Source organism: Idiotropiscis lumnitzeri, chromosome 3, assembly GCF_059441095.1.
Source record: "Idiotropiscis lumnitzeri isolate Australia: NSW breed Sydney's pygmy pipehorse chromosome 3, RoL_Ilum_1.0, whole genome shotgun sequence".
In the NCBI taxonomy this organism is placed as follows: Eukaryota; Metazoa; Chordata; class Actinopteri; order Syngnathiformes; family Syngnathidae; genus Idiotropiscis; species Idiotropiscis lumnitzeri.
In genome coordinates this window covers 25,294,973-25,318,952 of record NC_142393.1, presented here as the reverse complement: position 1 = coordinate 25,318,952, position 23,980 = coordinate 25,294,973, and the positions used below count along the sequence as shown (strand labels likewise).

Below are 23,980 nucleotides of genomic sequence, written 5' to 3'. Positions count from 1 at the left end.
TTTTATTTTTTCGACAAAAATGTAAAATATGTGACATTCAAAAACATTCCACAATAAGTATATTCATATTAGTTCAAGTAAAATTAAACTGATGAATAATTGCAAGAAAAAAAGCAGCGGGGACGCAAAAGACCTCCAGGCCAGACTTGGCCCTGATTTCAAAGTAATGTCCAGCACACACTCTCTGTCTTCCCCAAGTGAGTTTTAGTGACATCCACTCATCCTCAGAAAGACTTACCCTGAGGAAGAAGGGAAACTTCCTGCCATAGAAGCCCATTCGAAAAAATTCTGGTTCAATCCGCTGCTGCTCAATAATGTTGTCATAATAGGCTGCTTCCATTTTCTGATAGAATGAATGAGATGGGATAAAAAAAGGTCGTTGGGGGTTGAATAATTGTTTGGCAACGAGAGCACATGGACTAGACTTACCCGTATCCAGCTGAGGCTCTGGTAATCATATAACGTCTCATACTGGAAAGCCAGCTCCCGACACAGAGAGATGCCATATTCCCAACACTGCAGGAAAACATGGGAACAAGGAAATTCAAATTCTTAACACAGCGCAAAATAAAACCTGTAAAAGCTCAGCATCCGAGCCACAAAAGCAATTTCCTGGAACCATACAGGTGAAGTCACCTATTAAGTGTGAAATATACTCGATCTACTAAAAACAGATGGCAGCACAGTGGTGCATTGGTTAACAGCGTTACAGCCTGATTGCTCAAATCTTGCCAAAATGACCTTCTGAGTTGCTCGTGGGAGGATTTGGTCTCTCCAAAGGGCAGAGAACTCTAAAATAACTAGATTTTGTGGATGGATACCAGCTTTGCAGGCCAGATTGTAGGGAGAAAAACACATTTTCGTTGATATATGACCGGTATTGCAGTCTGAACGAAAGGAGGCTTTTTGAACAGAAGAACATCCTGTATTAAATTGTAGGTTGTCATTCAAAAATTAATTACTAATAAAGGAAAAGTTAATAAACATCAGGCGCAGAAAGCACGCCAAGTGTGCTTTCTCAGGAAACTATGCCACGCCCATCTCCCCCCAACACCAGATAATAAACTTCTATAGATCCACCATGGAGAACCTCTGAGCTATGGACTGTCGCACAATTCAGAAAAAAATATCTGGCCGTCACGCACTGTAACGTAATCGTTGGCAGGACATAGACCGGCCGTTCAAATTAAATTAACTTCTATTACCGAAATTCCCAATGGCCACCACAGCCCAAATTCCATTTCACAATAAGTTAGCAGCTAGCACGGCTTCTCCGTCTTCTCCTGTTAATTACACCTTATGAGAATAATGCTCGTGTTTCTTACTGACAAAAGTAACACCTATTTTTCCTTGACTCAAAACAGTAAAAAGCAGCGATGACAGGTGACTTTTCTACATGGGCGCACTTTTTTGTTTTTTGTTTATTTCAAAGATTGTATTGATTGCAATGTATTTATTTATCAAATTTGTACTGGCTCGGTTGAGCCAACATTTGAAGTGTCTGGGTGGCCCAATGCAGCCCCGTGGTGGCCCCGGGCCATCGAGCCTCAGTTAATGTCACACCCTGCAGCATACATATCACTCATGTTAACTCCAAGTTGAGTTTGGAAGTAAACAAGCAACTGTATTTTTTTTGACAGCCTATATTTAGCCCATTGTTGGGGAACACATGCAGAAAGTTTGGTTCAAATTGTCCGGTCGTTTCTTTTCTTTTGTCGTTCTTGGGGCCTGGTACATGTCAGAAATGAATTCCATGTTTCAATGTGAGCATGCTAAACCTTATTGTTGCCTTACCTTGCCCTTGTTGAAGTAATGAAGGATTTTTCGACTCAGGTTCTCCTTGCGTTGCCACTCGCTCTGGCAGGGATAGTGGAGAAAGTCCCTGAGGGGCCGGTCCTCCCAATGAAGCAGCTCCCAGTACAGTAACAGGGTGAATGCGGCCTCTGTCAGCAACGATGCACAGTTCAAGTAAACGTGTGAGAAAATATGTATTATTGTCATATCTGCAATGTCACAATATCGACACATGTCAGAAAGTTTGCACATGCTGGCCGCCAGAGCATGCTGGAACCTCGCAGACATTTTGGACCATATTTTTGTGAACAGATGTCGGAAGCCGCCTGGAGCCTAGCAACTGTCTTTTGCGGAATAAATGAGCAAGGGAGCAAAGTTCGGCCTCACAGATGAAATGATATCTGCCACACTCTGTCTACATGTAGCACACTTGTTGTAGAATACTATGCATGGAACATTTTTCATTTCTTTTTAGATTTACTGACAACATCCACCGACGTTTTGTTCCCAATAATATATAGTATATATGGGGTATATTGGGGCTGCGCACAAATCGGTGGTGACTCGACTAGAGAGTGAATTGGCCATGAAAAAGGAATCTGAATTTTCCGATTTGTGTCAGAATGGGTCATGGCATAGTGCCGCGTGAATTGGCAAAGAGGAATGTCACGTCTCCGTATGTGTATGTCGCATGTATTGAGGAAGCATTTTCGATACCTGTGAAGTCTTCTGCTTGGAGGTGCAGGTCACAGAGTTTATGGATATAACGGATGTACATGTCCTCCTTGTTGACCTCCGATTTGTAGAAGTTCTAGGTTTGAGTTAAGAAAGGTCATTTAAAAAAAAAATGACATGGGGACACAAGCAAGGCAGCTTTATTTCATAAACATTGCGACTCAGTGTGCTTTACACAAGCAAAGACAAAGCACCTACAAGCATTTACAAACAACAGCTAAAAAAAATTGAGGAAACAAATGTAGCTTAACAAATTAAATTGTAAAGTATATTGATAACTTTTAATCATGTTAACAGAAAAGAGTAATAATATTAAAATGTCTCACCATAAAGTTGACAGAGCCACCCATTTTTTTATTCTCGACTTCATCTCCTTTCATGCAGTCTCTAAACAAACAAAACAAATCGTGTTATTGATTAAATATACTAAACAGACTCAGATTGTCTGACAACTCCACTTCACAATTGAAACAAACAGTCTTCTGGATTAATGCACAAAAGGTCCCACAGACAATACACCATTTTTTTTTTTAATTTAATGAGCTGATTAAAAAATCGTCAAGGGGAAATTCACCTAACAAAGCGCAGTGTATGTTTGTTTTTTGTTGTTGTTGTTTTTTTCCACACTGCACACTTTCCCAAAAGAGTGAAAACTCCATGAAGTGGAATATTGTCGTTTCTTCCATTTTTACACTCGTTTTGGCTGTTATGACCAAGTGTCCAAATACCTTTCCCCTTGCAGTCCTTGTGACTCTTTCTATTTACCTGTAGTCCAGCAGTCGTTCCACAAGTCTTGTGACTGACGTGACAAACGAGATGCCCGTCTCCCTCCAGGTCTCCTGCTCTATCTTCTCCAGTAGGCTGAGCACAAACAACGGTCAACGGTGTTCTTAGTGAGGCAGCGAGCAGAGGTTCAAATTATGTGGCTAGACTGTTACTCACCTAGGGTAAGGTCCAAACAACTGGGTCCTAGGATAACATACACAAAAAGAGAATTCCACTCAATTAAAGAAATATGGATATGTTTGTCGGATGACTTTTAAACGTTTGAACATTTCGAATGTCATAGAGCAAGAAAAATGTGAAAAACCTACAACAGGCTGAAGAGCTCCCTGTGATTATCGTCGCCTTTGCCATCAGACACCATGCTGTCCAGCTTATCCATCAGTTCCGCTTCCACCTACGAACAACACACAGACGCAATCAGGCAAATTGTGTGGGTTTGTTTGCAATGAGTAGACAACCGCAACAATCAAATGTCATGGTGACCTGTTTGAAGTTGCCATTTTTCCTCTGCTCCCAGTCCATCATGTCATGAAAAATTGGAATCATGATGTTTCGTACTTCAGACTGAGGGACCAGGGTGACTCCCAGGAAAGGGCCCATCATTCCCGGAATGAAGTGGGGTTTGTTGTCACCTAAATGAAAAAAACAAGCTTGTCAATATTGTCAGTTTTAGCTTCCTCGTGTTATGATTGATATTCCAGTACGAGTCCAACCTAATTTTTGCCACATGCTAAAGAGTTCATACGCCATCAGTACTCTCATGTCTCCATACCTGCAGAAAGGGATAAGTAGAACATCGTCAACATGGTGAGATTTTCCATTGATTGTCATTTTCATTGCATTAAGTAGAGTAGTTAAGTAGTTGAATGGATGTTAGTCAAGCTCCTACACATTTTTTAAAAAATGAAATGAAAGGGCAGTAGACTTGCAAAACAGCAGTGAGGAGCCATTGAAGGCTCATACTGGGACAGTGGGGGCGTACACTTCAGACACAGAGTGGTCATTTGCAGATGATCCCCAGAACGTCTGAATTGACCAAGGTTCTGACGAGGACACCAAAGGCACTTCATGGAGGAAGAGCTGCAAACTCCATTGTATTTGCTTACTTGTCCAGGACTTTCTTTCTCTTGGCGGGCCCAAGCGCTTCCAGCTGTAGACTTGGCTGATTGATGTAGAGCACGGTCAAGCTGAAAAAGGAGTTCCACACCTAACAAAGGAAAATAAAAGACCAGGCATGTAAGGAAATGGATCAGTTGTTTTGTGTATAAACACACGCACGCGCACGCGCACACGCACACGCACACGCACTAACGCACACACACCTTGAAATCAAAATCGGCCTCTGAGAAGTTCTTGTGCAGCGCTGGTGAAAGAAGCTGCGTTGTCACAACGATGATGCTGCGCAAAACAAAGCAAGCATGTCACTGTCAGCTCTGAAAAAAGGTAGCGACCGAAAATAGATGACAGGGATCGCAGCACAAGTGTAATCTTCACAAAATAACCACACGTTGACTGCATGTCACAAAGGAAGAAGTCAGACTCACTGACTGGTTAGAAGTCTCATGACACTCCAATCTCGAGGGAAGATTGTCAGTTTCATCAGGTTGCGGAATACGCAGAAGATCTTTAACAGGAACTCCTTGAGATGAATAAATGTAATATGTAATTTAGAGACGAGACAAGCAGATTTCAGGGGAAAATATTTCAGATATTAATCCAGTTTTCCCACTTTGAGCTCCTCCTTGCTGTGGAAGTTGTTGAGCAGATGATGAAAGTGGATCTCCGTCATTTGTCGGAGCAGCGAAAGCAGACAGGACACGTACTCCCCCTAGAGAAGAGATAATTACGCATCAAAGTTTGGAAAGGATAATGAAACGCCCAAACAAATGGTTTGATTCACACTTTTACTGACCGTGATCTCTGCAGTGCACTGGGGGCAGCGTTGTCCTCTGGATGTCTCCACAGAGTGAGACTTGCTCATGATTGACAGCAGAGTCTGGAGCAACACGTCCAAGAGGCTCTCCACCATCATCTCCACTTCCTCTTGAACAGACGACTCCTGAGGGTGGGCGAGTTCGACTTTAATAAGATAACATTCCAGACCAGTGATTCTCAAAGTGTGGTACAGTACCACTGGAGGTACGCCTGCTCCCTCTAGTGGTGGAGGAAGAAATGACTACAAACTATGCAAAAAACGTAACAAATGTCAACATTTTTTAAACATCCAGCGTAGTACTGGACAGCACAGCTATATTTAACAATTAATTACAATACATTTGCAATTAATCACTTTGAATCGTCTGTTTTCAAAAAATAATTGAGAAATCGTTTGATTTTTTTTTTTACATTCAGTAGATTTGGAATCATTATTTATGCACATCTTTAAGTATGATAATATTTAAGTAACTTTCTTTCTTTATTTAATATAAATACATTTTTGTATTTTACAGAGTTAAAAGTATTTATGCAACTTTTAGGGAGAATTGTTATTTGTATTTTAATTGTATTTTAATACATCCAGCAGTGTTTTGGTCACATTGTGCGTAATTTTATTTTGGTCATTTTGGTGGTACATATTTTTGGAGGTTGTACTTGGCATAAACAACTAAATAGGAGTGCTCAATTTGATAGCAAAGGACAGTCCTATTGTTTGCATGCCAACGCAGCATACCATAGAACTGCTTTTGATGATGGAAAAGATGCTGCTCAGGATCCCCGAACAGATAAGCAGCTCCCTCTGCTGGCGCAAGTGCAAGTGAATGTGGTGCAGAACAACTGGAAGCAAAATGCTTCGAGACTCTGGGTGAAAAAAAAAACAGAGATCGAGGATATAAGTACGATTAGTCTCAAATAACACAGATTTACATTGTACTATGATGTCTTAATTGTGAATTTTCACAGACAAATTCTCACCAGGAAAGAAGAAGAGACGGCTTTCGACGGTGCGCGCAATCGACTGCAGCTTGACAACATCCATGGACTGGCCAATGTCTACAGTGCTGGGCATACTTCCGAGGGTTCCGCGGACATATTCAGCCACTTCCTGAACTGTGAACATCTGCAGCAGCTCATCAAATATATCAGGGAAGCTGTTCAGCAAAGCCGCCTGGGAGGTGAACAAAAACAAGGACGATGCTTAAATGACAGAAAACTCAGCAATGTCAAACATTGCTGTTTTAGAAGTTCAGTTATTCATATTCCCGTTGTCGAAGATGCTAAAACAAGCCATCACTTTATGTTTCCTCTGGTCTTTCATGTCAAAAGAGGAGAACGGGTGCCGTAGATAAACCGCAATGGCAGATCATGTCTGATAGCTGTGGGACCAACGCACAATGTTGTGACTTACTGAAACTGATGACAGACCTGGAGCTTTACCACAAGGACATGCAGCGGATCACACCCCTTCAAGATCAAGCCAAGAGAAGGGGCAAAATGGGACAATGCACAGAATGAAGCAGAAAACAATTGAAAAAAAATGAGACAACACAAAAATTAATGAATGAAACAAAGATGTAAACTGCGAGTTGCAAATGAAAAATGTAAATAATAATAAATAAGACTTCCAAAGAGAAGGTAACGAGTGCATATAGATGGCAAAGTCGGTCTGCATTCAGACCTGTGTGAAGACCAAGTTCTCTGAGCTGCGGCTGTCCAGGCTCAGCACAAAGCGGATGGACTGAAAGAGCTCCTGGATACTCGCTCGGAACTGCTCCTCCTCCATCCCGCAGGTGGCCCGTGCATATAGAATTCTAGACTGGACGATGAACTTGAACAAGTACTCCAGAGCCTAAGGGAGGACGTGAACAGACGTTTAACATTGAAAAATTTCAAAACAAATTATCTTGACGTAATCTGGAAAAAAAAGGCACTTTTTCATACAAAGGTACCTTGAAAGACGAGATTGAGATTGAGATATGAGCAATAGTTTGCAGATAATGATAAATTCTTAAAAAAGGTGTTCAAGCCGTTTAATGCCACTCACAACTGAGGTTTACGAACTAAACTATAAATTAACATCAAAGTGAATTTCCTTTTGTTTATTAAATCAACGTACTGCTAGTTTAATGCTAATGCTAAATAGCATCTACTGTATCTTGCAGTGCTACATTAAAATAAAAAAGAAAGAAATTAATAAATGAAAAAATAAATATATATATAAATATATATATATATATATAAAATACATTAGTGCCGTACTGATGAGGTGAGAGAGTAGTTGAGACATCTGAATGAACCGTATACCCGCTTGCCTGTCTTATACTGCCCCCTGGTGGGGCAAATTCATCAATATCTTGTGCTGCAACTGGTCTATCTGAAGCGACCTCAATTTATGAGGCAGCACATTACACCTTATCAAGGCTTAGACCATTTCCTTTGACCATTTCTTGATACCATACTAATCAATTCACAAGGCAGCAGCTCAAGGAAGACTCTCAGGGCTCTTATTTTCCTGACAGGCACAAGTCTGGCGCCAACCTAAATCTGCGCGGATGTGAGTTAGAACAGGTGTTGGTAATTTCGCAGATGCGCACAAGCCACGTTTTTGCCGTTGTGGGCGTGAACACAGTGCACTCTATTCACTGCCAAACAAAGCGGCTTCTTTCATTAAATGTTCCACACTATATATATATATATATATATATATATATATATATATATATATATATATATATATATATATATATATATATATATATATATATATATATATATATATATATATTGGTGTATCTTGCATAACTGCGCAACCAAACCCCTTTTCTATCTTCATTTTACTCTTGTGACCTGCACTGAATGTAATCAGCTCGAGATGTAGTCTGGACAGCAGTTGCTGATAGTAAGCCGTATACACACTTCCAAATGATCGGTCATGGTGAAGGGTACTTGGGACTTTTTGATGTTTTTTATCAATGCCCTGAAAATGTCACTACACGTTTCCCTCTTTCAATTTGATGTACATGGGCAGATGAGGCAAACGCACTTTCAAAATTACATTGTGTATAAAAAATTAATTAAAAAATAAATCTGCCACCCACACTTGATGGAAATACTTGGCTTACTTGGTCCCCTCATCATTTATACTTTTTTTTAATTAAGTTCAGAGTAGACAAAACAATTGGGGTCGAATAACGCAACTTGCTAGTTTCCTCGAGTTTTGCCAGATAGCGACGTTGTACACGCATACAAATTGACGCATGCGACAGGCACATGGCCACCCAGTATGACAATCTGGCGAAAAATTTCATGACGGATGACAGTCAGATTTAGACTAGGTCCTGCCACTAAATTGTCTAAGGCACCGGGCACTTGTCAAATGACAAACCCTCGCTACACTTGAAATCCCAGTTTGGTGCAGAATGGTCAGCCAAATTCCCAAATAAGCAGAGCGACGCTTGCACCCGTATCGAAATCAGAACACGCCAGCATGTCCGAATACGCCGGCTGCGAAAATCAAGTCCTCTAGCTTTCTTCAAAGTCAACCACATCTCGTAGCACAGCATGACCTTTACCCTCATGGCTTCCTGGATGTGGTCTTGTCGAACAACCTCAGCCGAGCGGTCCATGTACCACTTCAGGCATCGGATAAGCTCCCTGCAAGCACATTGTTAGAATCATGTTGTCAACTTTCTTCTGATGAATGACTTCTTAAAGGGAGGTAGCAAATGTTTCTGTACTTGTATGCCAAAGCTCCAGCAAAGTGGTTTTGGATGTAAGAGTCCATTACAGGGCGGAAGTGGTAGAAACGGCTGTCCCTGAGCAGATTGATAATAAATACCTGAAACACACACGTAGATGACGGAATTGTCTGTTAGCGCCTTACTTTATGGTACATATAAACAATTATAAAACTAATTGGACTTGTGTTGCTGTAATTGTCGTACCAGAGACTGGAAAACCAGCGGTCCATATTTATCAGTGTTGTCATCTAAAAGACAGAAGAGTGTGTCCAGGACGTCTCGAAGGAACTGGAGGAATAAAAAGGATAATCAGTCGGCACAGTCGATTCTGTATGTAGAAAATACCTGCTTGGTTTGCATTTTGATGGAATGATTTGTAATCCTTGGTTTAAATTATTTTTATTATTACTGAATAGACATGACACTATTTCTGGGTAATCCACATTTTTAATTTGGGCAGAAAATCTGTCCAGAAATGAAAATTCTTGCCACTTTGCTATTCTTCAACCACTCGAACTGGCTGAACATTGACACTTCTCTCACAGGTTTGCATGTAAAAATGCCATCAGCACTAATATTGATCTCATCTTTGTATTTTGTAGCCCCTACAATGCAATCAGTGAATGGCAGTCGCTTTTGATTTGGAGATCGTTCGTCATCAATACAGGTATTAGCATATTGAGCAAAATTCCTGAGCAATGACAAATACAGCGCGAAAAGGCCTTCGAAGGCTTTTTATAATATATACGTAAGGTCCTTGATTGGATATAAAAGAAATGTATCCATTAAAGAAGGTCAGTTGACAATTAATCTTTGACTTCATTCACCTCAAACATATTATGTCACATCTTCTTTAATATCAGTAGGGCTCTTGCATTGACCAAAAAAAAATAACGCAGTCGACTGTGTCCAATTCTCTCGCTTTTTAATCATGAGGTGTGCAATTAGTGAAGCCATACTTAAATAATAAGACCAAACCCAATAAGATGAAATGCCACAGCTGCTTAAGGTTAATATCTTCGAAAATGTGTGTCGAATTCAATTAATCCACTCTACAGCTTTACATGGGCCAAATTGCTCCCGACTTGAGCAGGTAATGAATATATTCCGACAGCACTGACCTTGACAATCTCCTCTCCACTGATCTGACGCAGTCGACCGAGGATGTCCAAAACCCTGTCTGGGTGGGTCTTCCAATTCAGAAGGGCCAACAAGTCCACTAATTGCAGTACACAATCAAATTCAATTTTAAAACAAACAAAACACTGGCTTCTACAGTATATTATATGAAGACCAAGCAATGTTTACCATTCTGTGTGAGTTTGGTGGAGCAGAGTATGGTGGAAACCCAAAAGGTCTCTTTTGGGCTCCTCTGGAAGGGCAGATTAGCAGGCAGGTTGGGACAGCTGTTGAAGTCTTCCTTGCAGCAGGGCAAACTGAGGTACAGGCCCTGGTTACTGAAAGTGGCGCCCTCATCGCACTGCAGCAGACAGACAGACGGTCAGATTTTATTTGGCTGGTATCGGCAACCTCCACAAAAGTAGTCAAAACCAAAAAATTGCATTGAGCATGAGGGTAAACGATTGTGTGCCCATATATGCAAATGATCAACTGGCGACCAGTCCGCTGGTGGAAAAGATAAATGGATGGACGGATGCTTGCAAGCAAAAATGATCAAGTGCTGGTTTGATCTGTAAATTGAGTGACGGGCGAACTTTGATACCAACTTATGCCATGGATGGATAACATCATGCGCAAAAATGAAATATTTTTCTCATGGCTGCTTTCCACTGGACTGGATCTCACCTTGTAGACGTATAACTCATGGCTCTCGTCCGACAGCGTGGTTCCATCCTCTCTCATTAAGGGAGTGAAAGCAAAGCCAAAAAGTTTTTTCTCCCCTTTGTCTTTAGCTGAAATGACATAGATGTGAGGGACATGCTTCATAAAGCACTCTGGCCTAATGAGGCCACGAAATGAGCGACGGCCGCCACTGGCCCACAGACGCTGACTCACTGGAGCAGTGTCGGAACTCAAAGCGGAGGTGGGAGCCTCGGAAGCGATCAATGGGAATGGGAAGTTTGACCATCTCACTCCAGCGAGGACTGTTGTTGTGATAGAGGACGAAAGAGCGGTAGTCAGTCATGTTGGGCTCCCCACTGCCCAAACTGATGCAGTCCTGCAAAGGAACGAGGCATACGGAAAGTAATGAGTGGATGCTGAGGGACAACTAATGTACTTGTCATGACTAATGGAATGGAAATCTGCTGAATGAATCACATTTAACACGCGTCGTACTTTGAGAGTGTCCCCATCGGCGTAGAGGACATAGAGCGTCACTTCAATGTTCTTCTGGACACTCTTGCCACCTCGCTCGAACTCGCCTCGTTCCAGGGTCAAATACAAGTCATTGCGAATGTCACCTGGGAGAATTCAAATGGGAGGATTAAAATGGGAGAAAGATGACCCTTGAGCCAAAGGTACATTACAGATAAAAGTTGATGAAGAATGCTTCCACTGGGGTATACATCACAAGAAATGGCAGGTGGGAAGTATTTTGATCCAACTGGTCAAAGGACTTGAGGGTCATGTGAGATACGTCAGAAAAGTTGTAGGACTGGATTGATAAGAAGTGGTGCATTGCGATACAAGATTAAATTGTTCAGTTCGGATACGGAAGGATCTAGTGCAAATTGCCTCCTTGCACAGCCACATGACTCGGAACAACGTCCAATTCCAATCATTATGTGATTGTACAATGGTAACTTGAGCGACAAAGCACGCTACAATTTTGGGCTTTATAAAAACCAACACTTCTGACACAAAAACAACATTGTCCAAAAAAATAATTAAAGTGCTTAAAGAGTGATCTATGCATTGTGCTTGTTTTAAATATGTATAATTCTCCCAGTTTTATACAACATTCCAGTCTATTCATTCTGTCAACAGCTTTCTAGAAAAGCAGGTCACAAAGAGAAGGTCAAGGCTCTCAAGTTATTCATCCCAAAATTATCCAGCTAAATGCTTTGTGCACGTCGGAACAAAAAACAGTCACCCAAATTGCCGTAGTTTGGAACTTGGGGGTTCATTGTATTGACAGGAATATTGCTGAAGAAGTATGATGAAAGGTTTTGTCAATACAGTGTTCATACTGACATCATGCTGTACAGTCGTCTCCTATTTCCATTCGCTCACAATGTTTCCATCCCCCTCCACATCCTTTCCTCTCTATCATCAGCATCCTGTGTAAACTGATCCTCGACCTTCCACTGCCCTCCTCTTCTGGGCTGCAGCCCGCTCGATGGAATTCTGCGGCCAGTACGCCCACTGCTCTCTGACTCCTTACCTGGCATGATGACATCTGGAAAACCCAGTTTGCGTGTGAGTGCCAGGGCGCGGTTGAACACGGCCTGGTTCTCCCGTCTGATCTGCTCCAGCTCGCCCCTCAACAGCTGCAGAGAAATGATGAGGCCTGAGAGCAAAGTGGGTTGTGAGAAGAAGTGGAGGGATATGAGAAAAGAGGGGCAGAAGAGGGAGGACAGAGGGTTATTTAAAGGACATTAGTCAGTGTGCGGGGGAGGAGATGACAGACAGAAGGGCGGATAGACGCATGAGATGAGAGCAAGGAGATGAGACGAAGCGGGCTTAGAAATATCTTGCAATAAGGTAAGGAAGGAAATGTTGGCAGTGTCCATAAATGCTGACAGAGTTGAGTGAATCGTATGTTTGAGGCAAGTTAGCCGGGGAGGGCATTGATGAGCTTGTCTATTTGCTGCAGCCCGATTATCAAATGGGCATTGTGAGCACAGTAAGAGACCTGTGTGACTAAATTATTCTATTAATGACAAGAACAAAACTTTTTATTTTTAATAAAAAGAGTCTCTGATACAGTATCTCGTGTGGGCACTGGTAGCTGAGACAAAAAATTGTACTCAAGTAAAAGTACCGTGGCTTTCGAATGATATGCATCAAGTAAAAATAAAAAGGTGACCTCCAAATAATTTGCCATTCGGGGGAAAAAATACTCAAGTATTGAGTAAGTTGTGAAGAACTTCTAATGTATTATTATCATTATTATTATTATTATTATTATTAATAATAATAATAATAATAATAATAATAATAATAATAATAATAATAATAATAATAATAATAATAATAACAATAATAATAATGTTATTTTCAATATTGTTTTTGTGTCATTATGTAAAACCCAATTGCCTTTATTCCTAATAGCAGGTGTATCAATCTTTATTATTAGAATGCCATATAATCCAATAGTGAACTACGCTTAATGGCATTTATAAATATGTATATGAAATGGAGATAAAGGGGTCGGTAAAAAGTTTATACTTCTTCCTACTCCCTTTTGAGCATGTAATGTATGTATGTCTAAAATACTATCAATGTCTGTTTCGCTTAAAGCACTCTTTTGATAATTACGTAGTTCTGTGTGCGTTTGTTTGAATTTTTGTTGTTGTTGTTGAGGTTGGTTTTCTTGTACTTTGAACATTGTTTTCTTTTTTCTTTTATTTTAATATGTTTGAAATAATATAAAAACAAGATGAATATATAGAAAGGCAATGGGACAATTTAATATCATCACTTTAACTGAAACAATAAATTTAATCTTCAAAATGTGTAGGCCACGCAAGCTATAATTCCTAAATAAAAAGTAAACTAGCGAGCAGCTCAACGTAACTGAGTAAAAGTACCATTTCTTCTTCACAAAAATACTCAAGTCAAAGTCAAACGTATGCTGCACGGAAACTAAATGTAACTTGGAAAATGTAGCACGTCACTCCCCAGTGCTGCCAGCGGGTATCGTAGTCTTGTTTCATGTGCATCGGTGAAATATCAACACAATTTTTATTGCCAACATTTTTTTATGAATTTATTTCACAACCAAAAGCTAGATCTTCCCTTTCCTTTGCCATGTTGATGAGTAACCTTTTCATTCAGGGACTGATTTGAGCCTTGATATCAATCTATACTCTTACTCAGACTTGCTTTTCTAGTTTCATTTTTTGTATCCATGTACAAAGTAAATGTATTATTTTGGACCCCATCTTGGAAGAATAGCCTTTACCTTTGTGAAGACAACTGGGACTCTTAATAATGTTGAAACCCGCGCTCAGACTTTAAAAATGCAACACTTTAATGAAACAAGTGTCAGGACTGTTTGAAAATGATGCAATTAGAATTTAAAATGTCCAAAATAGCCAGGTATTATTAAAAGAGTTATATAGTAAGTGAAACATATTCCATGTTTGAGAAAAGTATTTTTGAAAAAGCCAGTATCTGTACTTTTAGCGAGTAGTTAAACGTAAGTACTTGTATTCAACTAGTGAAGCAAGACGGTACAAATGACTCATAATGTGGTTTAAAAAAAACCACATGGCGCCGATTTAACCATATGATGCAAAAAGAGCGATGACATCTCCTCCTCTGTAGGCAATGCATATTCAGCAGAACGACGTGAAATGTGTTTACCATAATTGGTGCTGGGAGCGGAGTATTTGGTGTTGGACTTGCGGATGATGTTTTCGTGGACCTGGTACCACTCGTTCTCGTTGTTACATCTGGAGAGAAAAACAGGTAGGTAGGGCAGTTGGCAGCAAAGCCATTAGCGGAACAGATGGGCGAGGGGGGAATTGCGCACATGGGGACTGCACCAACAGCATGTGTCCCGAAGCTGATTTCCTCCTGGAGAAAAGGTAGCAGCATGGGGGAGTTGCTATCAAGTAGCACGTCAGCCCCAACGCTCAGAGCACTAAACAAAGCTGACAGCCAGCTCTCGACCAGTCTTTTTCATTACTGTGGGCCTGTAGGCCCCTGGGAAAGGCATGGGGAAACACATAGGCTGGATCCTTATAGGAGCCGACAGTTTGGAGGCAGCACAGCATTGAATCACGGCTTGCGTTTTAGAAGCAAGGACTCTTCGCCTTAGCGGGAGGGGTCCACGAAGACAGCTCTTTGTTCTGGAGATCTTTATTCCATACATAATCCTCTAAAACGCATCCAAGTTACTGATACCGTGTGTCTCGGTGACCTCTGCCCGAAAGCAGAGATATTGTCACAGTTGACAAACTGTGAAAAATGCTGAGCTGTTTTTATCATTTTGATTGACACTCGAGCGCAGCGATGTGTAAAGGGTGCCTCGTCTGCATCTTTCTTCCCTCTGATCGAGGAGGACTCTCGATTGTTAAAGGAGCCGGAAAGCACAGTGGTCAAACTCCAGTCCGCTTGCATGTTTTAGAGCTTTCCGTCCTCCAACACACCTGATCCAAATGATCATGATCGTTATCAAGCTGCTGCGGAGCATGCCGATGAACTGATTATTGGAATCGGGTGTGTTGGAGGAGGGAAATATCAAACACATGCAAGATAGCAGCGCTCGAGGACCGGAATTTGACCCCTGTGCTGTAAAGCGGAATCAGCGATTTGGGTTTTAAATAATAATTAAATAATAAAATAATAATTAAAAATACGTGCAAAGATTGGGAACTCTTTTGTACAGAATTGTGGAGATGTACTCTGGTGGTAAAGGGGAACTGAAGCCCCAAAATGTTGATGCAACAATACGTTGTAAAGTGGAAATGCAGGTAGGCCTGCTCGAATTGGAAAAAAAAATATTAATCACAATTATTTTGGTATGAATTGAAATCACTATTATTCAAACGATCATTTTTGAGTACAAAACATGAAAATGTACAAACGTGTAAAAGATATTAAGACAAAATAAAATTCTTTGAAAGACTATAATTATCTACATTCCTTTTGGACCAAACTAAAAAGTGCAAATGTATTCATTCAAGTATGATTTCCTTGTATAAACAAACAGAGCATTGGCGTTTACGTGCTAGAATGTTTTCTTTTCTTCGCCCATTTTCTCTTTGTGGAGTGTAATAATTGAAATTGTAATTGAATTTTGATTAACTGCACAGCAATAAACCTGGGTTACAAATTGAAATTGCCACCTGTTCTCAAAACAAAACATTCCCAAACTGAAGTCATGTTTCCCATTAAAATGAATATAAAGTTAATCAATCCCTTCTAGTTCCAAAATGACATAATATTTGCTTTATTTTGAGCCATTTGTGGTTACAAAGAAACACTGTGTAAAAACAAATGAATTGGATGAAATAACAATGGGTTTGCTCGCAAATCACTGTTTTCAGGTGCAGTAATGCTTACTACGATCATTGTGGTTACCTCGAGTCCAAAAATGGCTCAATGCAGTGCAGCTTTTGCATTGCACTGTGGGATGTTGTGTCCATTTTAGGAAACAAAAAAAGATACCTGAGGCACAGAGCCAATGATGTTTATGTGGAGTGAGGAAAAAGCAGCAGCTATGCCCAGACGGTTCAAAAACCGAAAATAGTGTGCATATACGTGAGCGTGCATTGCGATGTCAGACTCACGTATAAACTTTGAGCACAAAGTCCTTCTCCTCTTTGAGGTCCGTGATGGTGTGGAAAACGTCACTCATTGTGAGAACGGCGCAGCCATACGGTCGTCGGTACATTACGTGAGGTGGGCCTTTCTTGGAGTCATTCAGAAGCATGCGGCCTGGGCAGAGGCCAAAAAAAAAATTTTTAAGAAAAAAAAACTTCACTGAGAGGAACCTAATAAATATATTTGTACTGCAGTCATGGCCAAAATGATAATAATTCACAAACGATCACAATTATTTCGATCAATATTGGAATAATGATTATAAATCACAGCTATTCACAATGTAAGGGAAAACATCTGTATTTTTAATGCACTACTTTTCAAAAAAACAATTAACCATAACAGACAAAACCGTGATAACAGAGAAAATGTGTTCAATTGTGCAGCCCTAACACGTACCAGTTCTCATGACATGTGCAACGATGTACAGGTCTCTCTTCAAGTCTTTACTGCTTAGGTCCTGCAGAGAAAAATAGAAAAGCCAGAGTAAAAAAATAAAAAAAAAAACAAAAAAAAACATTCAAGCTCCGCTCTAAACGACTTGAATTTAATTGAATGGGTGGAATAGAGAAAGCGTTACCGTGAAGAGAGCGCAAAGACGATCAACCTTCTCAGGATTCTTTGGTCCTCCATTTTTGTTGAGTTTCACCATGAACTTTTCACTGCAAAGCAACCACGTTTAGTGCTCTGTGTTCACGACATAAGCGGTTGCTCTCAGCTGGCAATGTGCCAGATGCGCACGTGTACCTGATTTGTTTGGCCTCTCGGGTGTCATACAGGGAGAAGAAGACGTCAGCGTCCTCGCTGATGCTGTTGTAAGTGAAGCTCTTCAGATTGATGAAGAGGTGGTGTGACACTGGGACACGGCAACTGTCACCATGGCGTAGCCTCACGTTGTCAGCCTGGCAACCAACACATAAACTGAGGGAACAACTATTGCCAGTAAAGTCAAACTCAGTATTCAGTGCTACAGTCGATCAATAGAGGAGGGGCCCATTAAATTTTGATGCGGAGGTGACTGAAGGGGCAGATGCAGTTTTTTGTTTGCAAGAGGGTCACTTTTGGATATCTTCCCGAATTTCCTCAATGAATTATTCATCCATCATCGAGACAAATTTCTAGCATAGGTAGCGGTGACACAGTACATTTTGGTGCTGATCTCGATTACAGTTGTTGGGCTGAGTTGTTTTTTCTTGTCCACTCCATTCCACACTCTGCGGAATTGTTAAATGTAATGACATGCTGTTGACACGACTCGTGATCCCCATCTGTTATTAGCATATCCATGATGCCACAAATACAATAGAAGGAAGCCTAGGATGCTTTGATGCTCTTTTTTTTTTACATTAAATTATTAAACATGCTATAAGTACCAACGTGACAAGATTGTCCAGAAACGACAAAAAATGTCTGTCAAACGGTGGCTGGCTCGCATGGCAACTTGAGTACCGCACAACAACAACTTTGGTTCAAATTATTTGTGTAGGGAAAATTGCCTTTTTGGAGAATGCTTTCGTGTGATATCACTTCTAAAAAAATATGGTAAAAAAAAAAAACTCTTCAAATTGGAATGAAAGAGTAAAAGTACATCCGCTCAACACTTTTGTTTGGTCTGCTACTCGGAGAAGCCCTGATCCGATTGGCAGACACGTTTCAGTTAAGAATATTCACCACTACAGTCTCTTATTCCACGCAGGAGGGTGAACATTTCCGAATTTTGGCAAAGGTAGAAAAATGCGCCATCGTGTCAAGGGGGTCGTTCAAGGTTGCAAATGTTAACCAAGCGGTCAGACATGTTCAAAATTTCCTAGAAAAATCACAAAAACTGTTGGCAAACATCTGGCGAATGTTTTGCAAAAAATTGTGAAGCTGAACAAAGCCTAACGAACTCTGATGTGAACACGAAATTTTCTGCCTTCGGATACACTCTCAATGGTTCGCCGCTCAGTGAGATAGGGGCTTTAACAAATCAAAATTTCAAAGGGTTCTCCAAGTGGACATGTGAAAATTACTGAAGCATTTCCAAGATCATCACATACCCCATAAAATCGATTTGAATACCAAAATGGCCCCCGCACCATAGTTTGAACATGCCTGAGCAAAATCTCCACAACATTTACTGCATGTATGATGTAATCAGTTAGCTGTAGTGCACGTACATCTGAATCATCTATTGCAGCTGCACAACAAGTGAAAAAAAAATGTTGAGTTGCGTGTACCTGGTTTGTGCTTTGCTGACCGCAGTGCCTGCTGGATACATGCTAAAAGAAAAAAGAAAAGAAAAGAGTGAAGGTCACAGGAGAGCCCAATAAAGGCATTGTTGTCTCCGCCCACAAAAGCTTGGAACTTATTTACCTCGACGCAGCTTCAGACAAGCAAAAGCTCATGCCTTTGCCTATAATTGAACCGGGACATCGTTTCACCTACGTACGGTGCCAAGCGGCTGCAAGCGCTAAAAGAAGCGACGTGTGGGAAGGACGAGGACAAAGCCGCCATCGCCCACACACACATTACAGCAACCCAAAAGAGCGCCTCTCCTCTCCTACCTGAAAAGGTGCCAGAGGCTTCAGCCCTGCCAAAAACAAGCTGGTGCTCATTAAGTAATTTTTTTACAAGGACGAACCGCAAACTTTCTTGATGGAGAAACATCTACAAAGTAAGAAACATTGTTGAAATCTTTGCTAAATTGTCAGTCCGTTGTTTAATCTGATACTGCATATCCGATATATTGTACACTAATCTAATATACATAAACCCAGTTGCTTGGTTTTGAGACTGCATGCTAGTTAGCAGATTTTTTTTTTCCTAGGGCTGAACAATTAATCCATTTCACATAAGACATCGCAGTGTGGTAAAATTACATTTTCAAATTGAAAAGAAAGTTATTAAGAATTTTGCTCCTGACTGTAGGCTTTATATATGACTACATATGTGCCCGTATATGTATGCAAGCAACAAACACACTCAGGTGTACACGGGCACAAACATTCCGGTAAATAGTCAAGAGTTTGTATCAAATGTGAAAATGTTGCTGTTGACGCACTTTGTCATGTTTCAATTATTTTGCCATCAGAAGCATGATCATTGTTTTTGTTCATGTTTTGTAGAAGGAACGAATGTTGCGACGTAAATAAAAAATATCAGTGTACTTATTTTGTCTGAGGTTGGTGATTTGAGTGAAACCAAGCTGTTTTTAGCATCATACTTTTTTATTTTTCGACTGTAAGAGCGGAATTCAATCATTCATATGGTAACCGCCGTGTCATTCCAGACAATATTGAAAAATGAGTCCAAATGCTAGAATTTGGTTGGCACTGGATTGTCTCTTCGGAAAGGGCAACATCGTAATTATATTTTCTCCCACAGGGCTGTTGTGACTGTCATCCATATAAATCTCTGATCGCCTCGTATTATTCCATACTGTATACACAACTAATTGATGGATAACTAGTTCTGAAATCAAATTCAAATATTGCTGAAATTATTTTAAAGGGACATAGTAAAAAAAAAATTGAAATATTTGTCATTAAAATTGATTTGGCAACTTTCACATTTAAGTAAACGAACCCAAGTCAAGAAACATGATTTGCCTTCACGGGCCACATAAAATGGTGTGATGAGACGAATTTGGCCCCTGGCCTATAAGCAATTGTTTATGGTTCAATAGTTGATTTATTGCTTGTATTTGTTAAAAAAAAAATACAAAGGAAGAGGACCCTGAGAAAAAATAGTTTATTAAATATCAAAGGCAATATTGAGTGTTTAAAAAAAAAAATCTCAATTGGACTCTTTTTCAAAATGGTTCAACCCTAGCATTTTCCCTTTGCCTGTCACTTTACATTACGTCTGCATTGCTGGCTGGCGAGAGTCACGTGTCTGAAAAAGAACGGACACACTCAATATGGCGGCGGAAGGAGCATACAGGGCAGGTCACAGGAGGCTGCTCCAACAGCAGAATGTGCTCCGTCTCGTGAGTCACCTTCTTATGGATGATTTGATAATCGGCACACTTATTTACACACCCCACAACGCATACAGTCTAATCTGGTTTTAGACACACACATGGCGCTTCAAGTATTCCGAAACCTTTTTATTGCTGCAGATGTAGTATATACATTCTGCAGGCACACAGCATACTTTATAATTTAGAAGCCACTAATTCACATGTTTAATTTATTGCATTCACTAATTCATGGGGTGGGTTTGTGTAGAATGCAATGGTTCAAAAGTAATTCCGGGCAACATACCAGTTTGTAAAGCTCGGATATGCTGATCTGGTCCGGGTCCACCATTTCAAACTCTTTCCTGGGCACAAGGTCTATGCCAAGGTGCCTGGTGAGAGAGAAATGATTGCATTTAAGCAACGTCGCAGTTCATTGGCCATCGTACTTTTGTTTTTTTCAGCCGCAGCTCAAATGAGAGAGAAAGTAAAAATACAAAATTAACATATTCTCAACCCACTCACTTTTTGTGATCAAATGTTTTATTTGCATTTTCTTTTTTATATGCAGTGGAATCAACAATCACGACAAACAAAACCCTCGGAGAAGCAACATGGGATTACCTTGACTTTGTGCTGTCCTGTTCCCTTATTTGAAATGAACTCTTACTATCGCACAACACGTTATCATTTTAAAGTAGTATAAATCTTGCTGTCCATGATGGTTTTCCAAAATGTAATGTTTTATTTTGAAATTGCAAACCCAGTACACGAGAGTTGCGCATGCACTGCAGAATTGTTGACTAACACAAGTCTTTTCTTGGACCTAATGTACAGCCTCGACAAACAGCTGTGATATGTTGGCCATGAAATGAGATCACGTCATATCTCATGCTAAGTGTGCCCTGAAGTGCAATGACCTCAACAACCACATTTAGCATTTATGTGTCCAGATCCAAAGATGCATTTGAACATATCTCTATTTTAAGATGTGTCCAATCCTAATGCCAGCATTGGCAAATTGAGCTCCGCCTCAATCAAGATGCAGACTCCGTTGTCTTTATTTGGGTTATGGATGTCTGTCACTGCTCAGTTTGATTTGAGAATAGGCAGCAGAGAAAATATGGCCCTACAGTTCCTCCAGGGAGAAGTGCACTGACTTGAATGTGCTTGACACGCACTCGTCTACAAACATAACTTGAAAACGTGTTTGGACAGACAGTAAGGAAAATGCAAATTCAGTCTAAATGAACTACAATGACTAATGCCTCATCACAGAGTGTGAGCATAATGTCTGAACAATTATATGAACAATATAATTAAAATAATAAACTCATTTAAGATGTATACAATCTCTACCTTTTTTCACATTAATGATGTACTAAGTAAAGGAGACTTACTCATTGCCCCAGTCAAGGCGTACAGTGATGTGCCGCTTGATCTCCCGGGTCTGGTCCTGAGCGAGGTGACCCTGGATGAGCTGTCGACGCAGGTCGATGAGTTCATTCATCACATGACGCAGCTTATGGAAGAGATCCACCTTATGTTTCTGAGAAATCAGCCAAGAAGCCGCGGTCAGTACACATCACGAGAGTCATTGATCCAACTACTACAAAGGCGAAGGAAATGTGGCGTCAACAGTTCGAGGCAATTCAGTTATCTGGAATTTGCTTCAAGTGCCACGAGGGTGCAATGCAAGACAAATGTTTGTCAGGATTGGCGTGCCTACTAGTTTTGCGGCATTGTACAAAATCAGAAAGTAGATGGAAAATGTCTACACACCCTTGTTCAAATATCAGGTATTTGTGATGTACAAGAATTAGACCACATTAAATATTTTTCACCCATTAATGTGGCCTGTAAACTGTAAAACTCAACTTTTTTTTTTTCTTATCTATTCCTGACAGGAAATAATAATAAAAGACTCAAACAATGTGGTTGCACAGGTGCGCACCTCTTCTGACAACTTATGTTTACTTTCCTGATTTTTTTCTCTTGTTTTGCTTTCAAGCAGAAGTCCGAATGACCGTTATTTCAAACTATTCATAATTCCTTCCAGGTTGCCTGAGGCTCCAATTCAAGGTGAAAAAACCAGCCCCAAAGCATGATGCATGATCAGTTGGCCAAACTACCGCAGGTCAAAAACCAAGAATCTTGTTTTCCTCTCGCTTTCATCCACAGAAATTGGACTGCTTATTGATTCAGCATAAAACCTCACACACGAGGCACAACATCTTATTTTTCCCACTGACATTTGATTGTCAACTTGTTGCTAAGCAGAATTTCCCAGCCAAAGAAATATTTCTCTTATGCCATTTGCGCTCTCCCAATGTTATTTTTATTTATTTTTTCTTGAGCAAGTTGAGGCAGAGAGCTAAGCAGAGAAATTAATTACTGAATTATAAATGACTTATGATATTATTTATACTCCATAATAGAAATGAAATGCATAATATGAGCCCAAAAATGTAATGTGCTTTCACTACACAACCATCTGCTGCATCTGGTGAATCACTGCTCCAATTGCCCCTAACGCATTATTGCCGATGCAATGAACCTAAATAATTTGGCAGGCATGGAGAGTATAGCCTCTTTTTCGGCTAGAAGAGCCTGCATGGTCTATGGGGGGCCATCAAGCAATTTTGTGAGATCTGGTTCGATACCTGGTAAGAAAAGGAGGAGATTGAATGGCCATCATCAGTCAGTGAATGATTTGATTAGTCTCATTCCGTGGTGGCATACCTCATCATCCTCGTGCGAAGAGAAAGGGAAAGTGGTTTGAGAAAGGCCCCACATGAACATGCTTACCAAGTGAGATTCCAGCCCAAAGGTTAGAACACAAATATTTCTCGACTGCATTGATCTGCTGGAGGTCATTTATGCAGACCAGGGACAATACAAAAAAAATAAAGGCAGTCTCTGTTCTCCCAAATGATAAGATACAGCCGCGGTACTAGTTAAGTTTGTTTACACAAATGCAAATATTAAGCAGAGCCACAATACCACCGCAGGGTTCAACATTAACAGTGGCCCCGTAGCCTGGGGTCGCTACGTGACTGCGTCGGGGCACACAAAGTTCACTGACCCTGGCTCAACCCAACCCGTACAAATTCCATGAATGAAGTATAAATGTTCTTCCTTTTTTTTCAATATTTCATATTCAATATTTACAGTTTTATAGACTTATATTGATAAATATTTACAGTGCACATTGTTTGGCATCTGCTTAAATCATTCCAAAGTATTGCTTGAACAAGATATAAAGCCAAGAAAATATCAATTCATTTTTTTAATATTCACTGATATTCTATAGTGCAAAAAACATAACATACAAAAAAAAAAAAAAAAAAAGAATGAAGATGTAATATTGTCTTGCATGTTTAAATAACACTCTGCTTGTTCTCCAAGACTGCTCAGAATGGAAAATTTCATTTAGGGTTGATGAGCCTTAACAGAAATGTACTCTGCAGGGCTAATTATGTACATTCTCCAAAGTTATCTTTAGCCCATTGCTGAAGCTAATGTAGCGAATTCAACAATAAGATAAAGTCGATCAACATTCCGTCCGTGATACGTCCTATTATTATCT

The 23,980-nt window shown here is 40.3% G+C and overlaps 1 protein-coding gene across 2 annotated transcripts in view; it reads right to left on the bottom strand.

Moving 5' to 3' along the window:
• Nucleotides 1-23,980, bottom strand: part of dock3 (dedicator of cytokinesis 3) — a 57,004-nt gene that overhangs the window by 10,561 nt on the left and 22,463 nt on the right. For both annotated transcript variants that reach the window (XM_088292300.1, XM_088292301.1), the window contains exons 6-40: nt 21,792-21,940; nt 20,699-20,783; nt 18,671-18,712; nt 17,199-17,353; nt 17,032-17,113; nt 16,851-16,911; nt 16,418-16,565; nt 14,487-14,575; nt 12,340-12,465; nt 11,292-11,416; nt 11,010-11,172; nt 10,800-10,906; nt 10,302-10,473; nt 10,115-10,212; nt 9,198-9,281; nt 8,991-9,091; nt 8,826-8,907; nt 6,932-7,102; nt 6,229-6,421; nt 5,987-6,114; nt 5,228-5,374; nt 5,045-5,143; nt 4,860-4,954; nt 4,638-4,713; nt 4,422-4,522; nt 4,029-4,087; nt 3,799-3,947; nt 3,624-3,709; nt 3,472-3,498; nt 3,295-3,390; nt 2,856-2,916; nt 2,512-2,605; nt 1,795-1,943; nt 430-516; nt 239-343 (exon numbers count right to left, since the gene is read on the bottom strand). In XM_088292300.1, the coding sequence (XP_088148426.1) occupies nt 239-343; nt 430-516; nt 1,795-1,943; nt 2,512-2,605; nt 2,856-2,916; nt 3,295-3,390; nt 3,472-3,498; nt 3,624-3,709; nt 3,799-3,947; nt 4,029-4,087; nt 4,422-4,522; nt 4,638-4,713; nt 4,860-4,954; nt 5,045-5,143; nt 5,228-5,374; nt 5,987-6,114; nt 6,229-6,421; nt 6,932-7,102; nt 8,826-8,907; nt 8,991-9,091; nt 9,198-9,281; nt 10,115-10,212; nt 10,302-10,473; nt 10,800-10,906; nt 11,010-11,172; nt 11,292-11,416; nt 12,340-12,465; nt 14,487-14,575; nt 16,418-16,565; nt 16,851-16,911; nt 17,032-17,113; nt 17,199-17,353; nt 18,671-18,712; nt 20,699-20,783; nt 21,792-21,940 (3,792 nt within the window). The remainder of the gene's footprint in view (nt 1-238; nt 344-429; nt 517-1,794; nt 1,944-2,511; nt 2,606-2,855; nt 2,917-3,294; nt 3,391-3,471; nt 3,499-3,623; nt 3,710-3,798; nt 3,948-4,028; nt 4,088-4,421; nt 4,523-4,637; nt 4,714-4,859; nt 4,955-5,044; nt 5,144-5,227; nt 5,375-5,986; nt 6,115-6,228; nt 6,422-6,931; nt 7,103-8,825; nt 8,908-8,990; nt 9,092-9,197; nt 9,282-10,114; nt 10,213-10,301; nt 10,474-10,799; nt 10,907-11,009; nt 11,173-11,291; nt 11,417-12,339; nt 12,466-14,486; nt 14,576-16,417; nt 16,566-16,850; nt 16,912-17,031; nt 17,114-17,198; nt 17,354-18,670; nt 18,713-20,698; nt 20,784-21,791; nt 21,941-23,980) is intronic.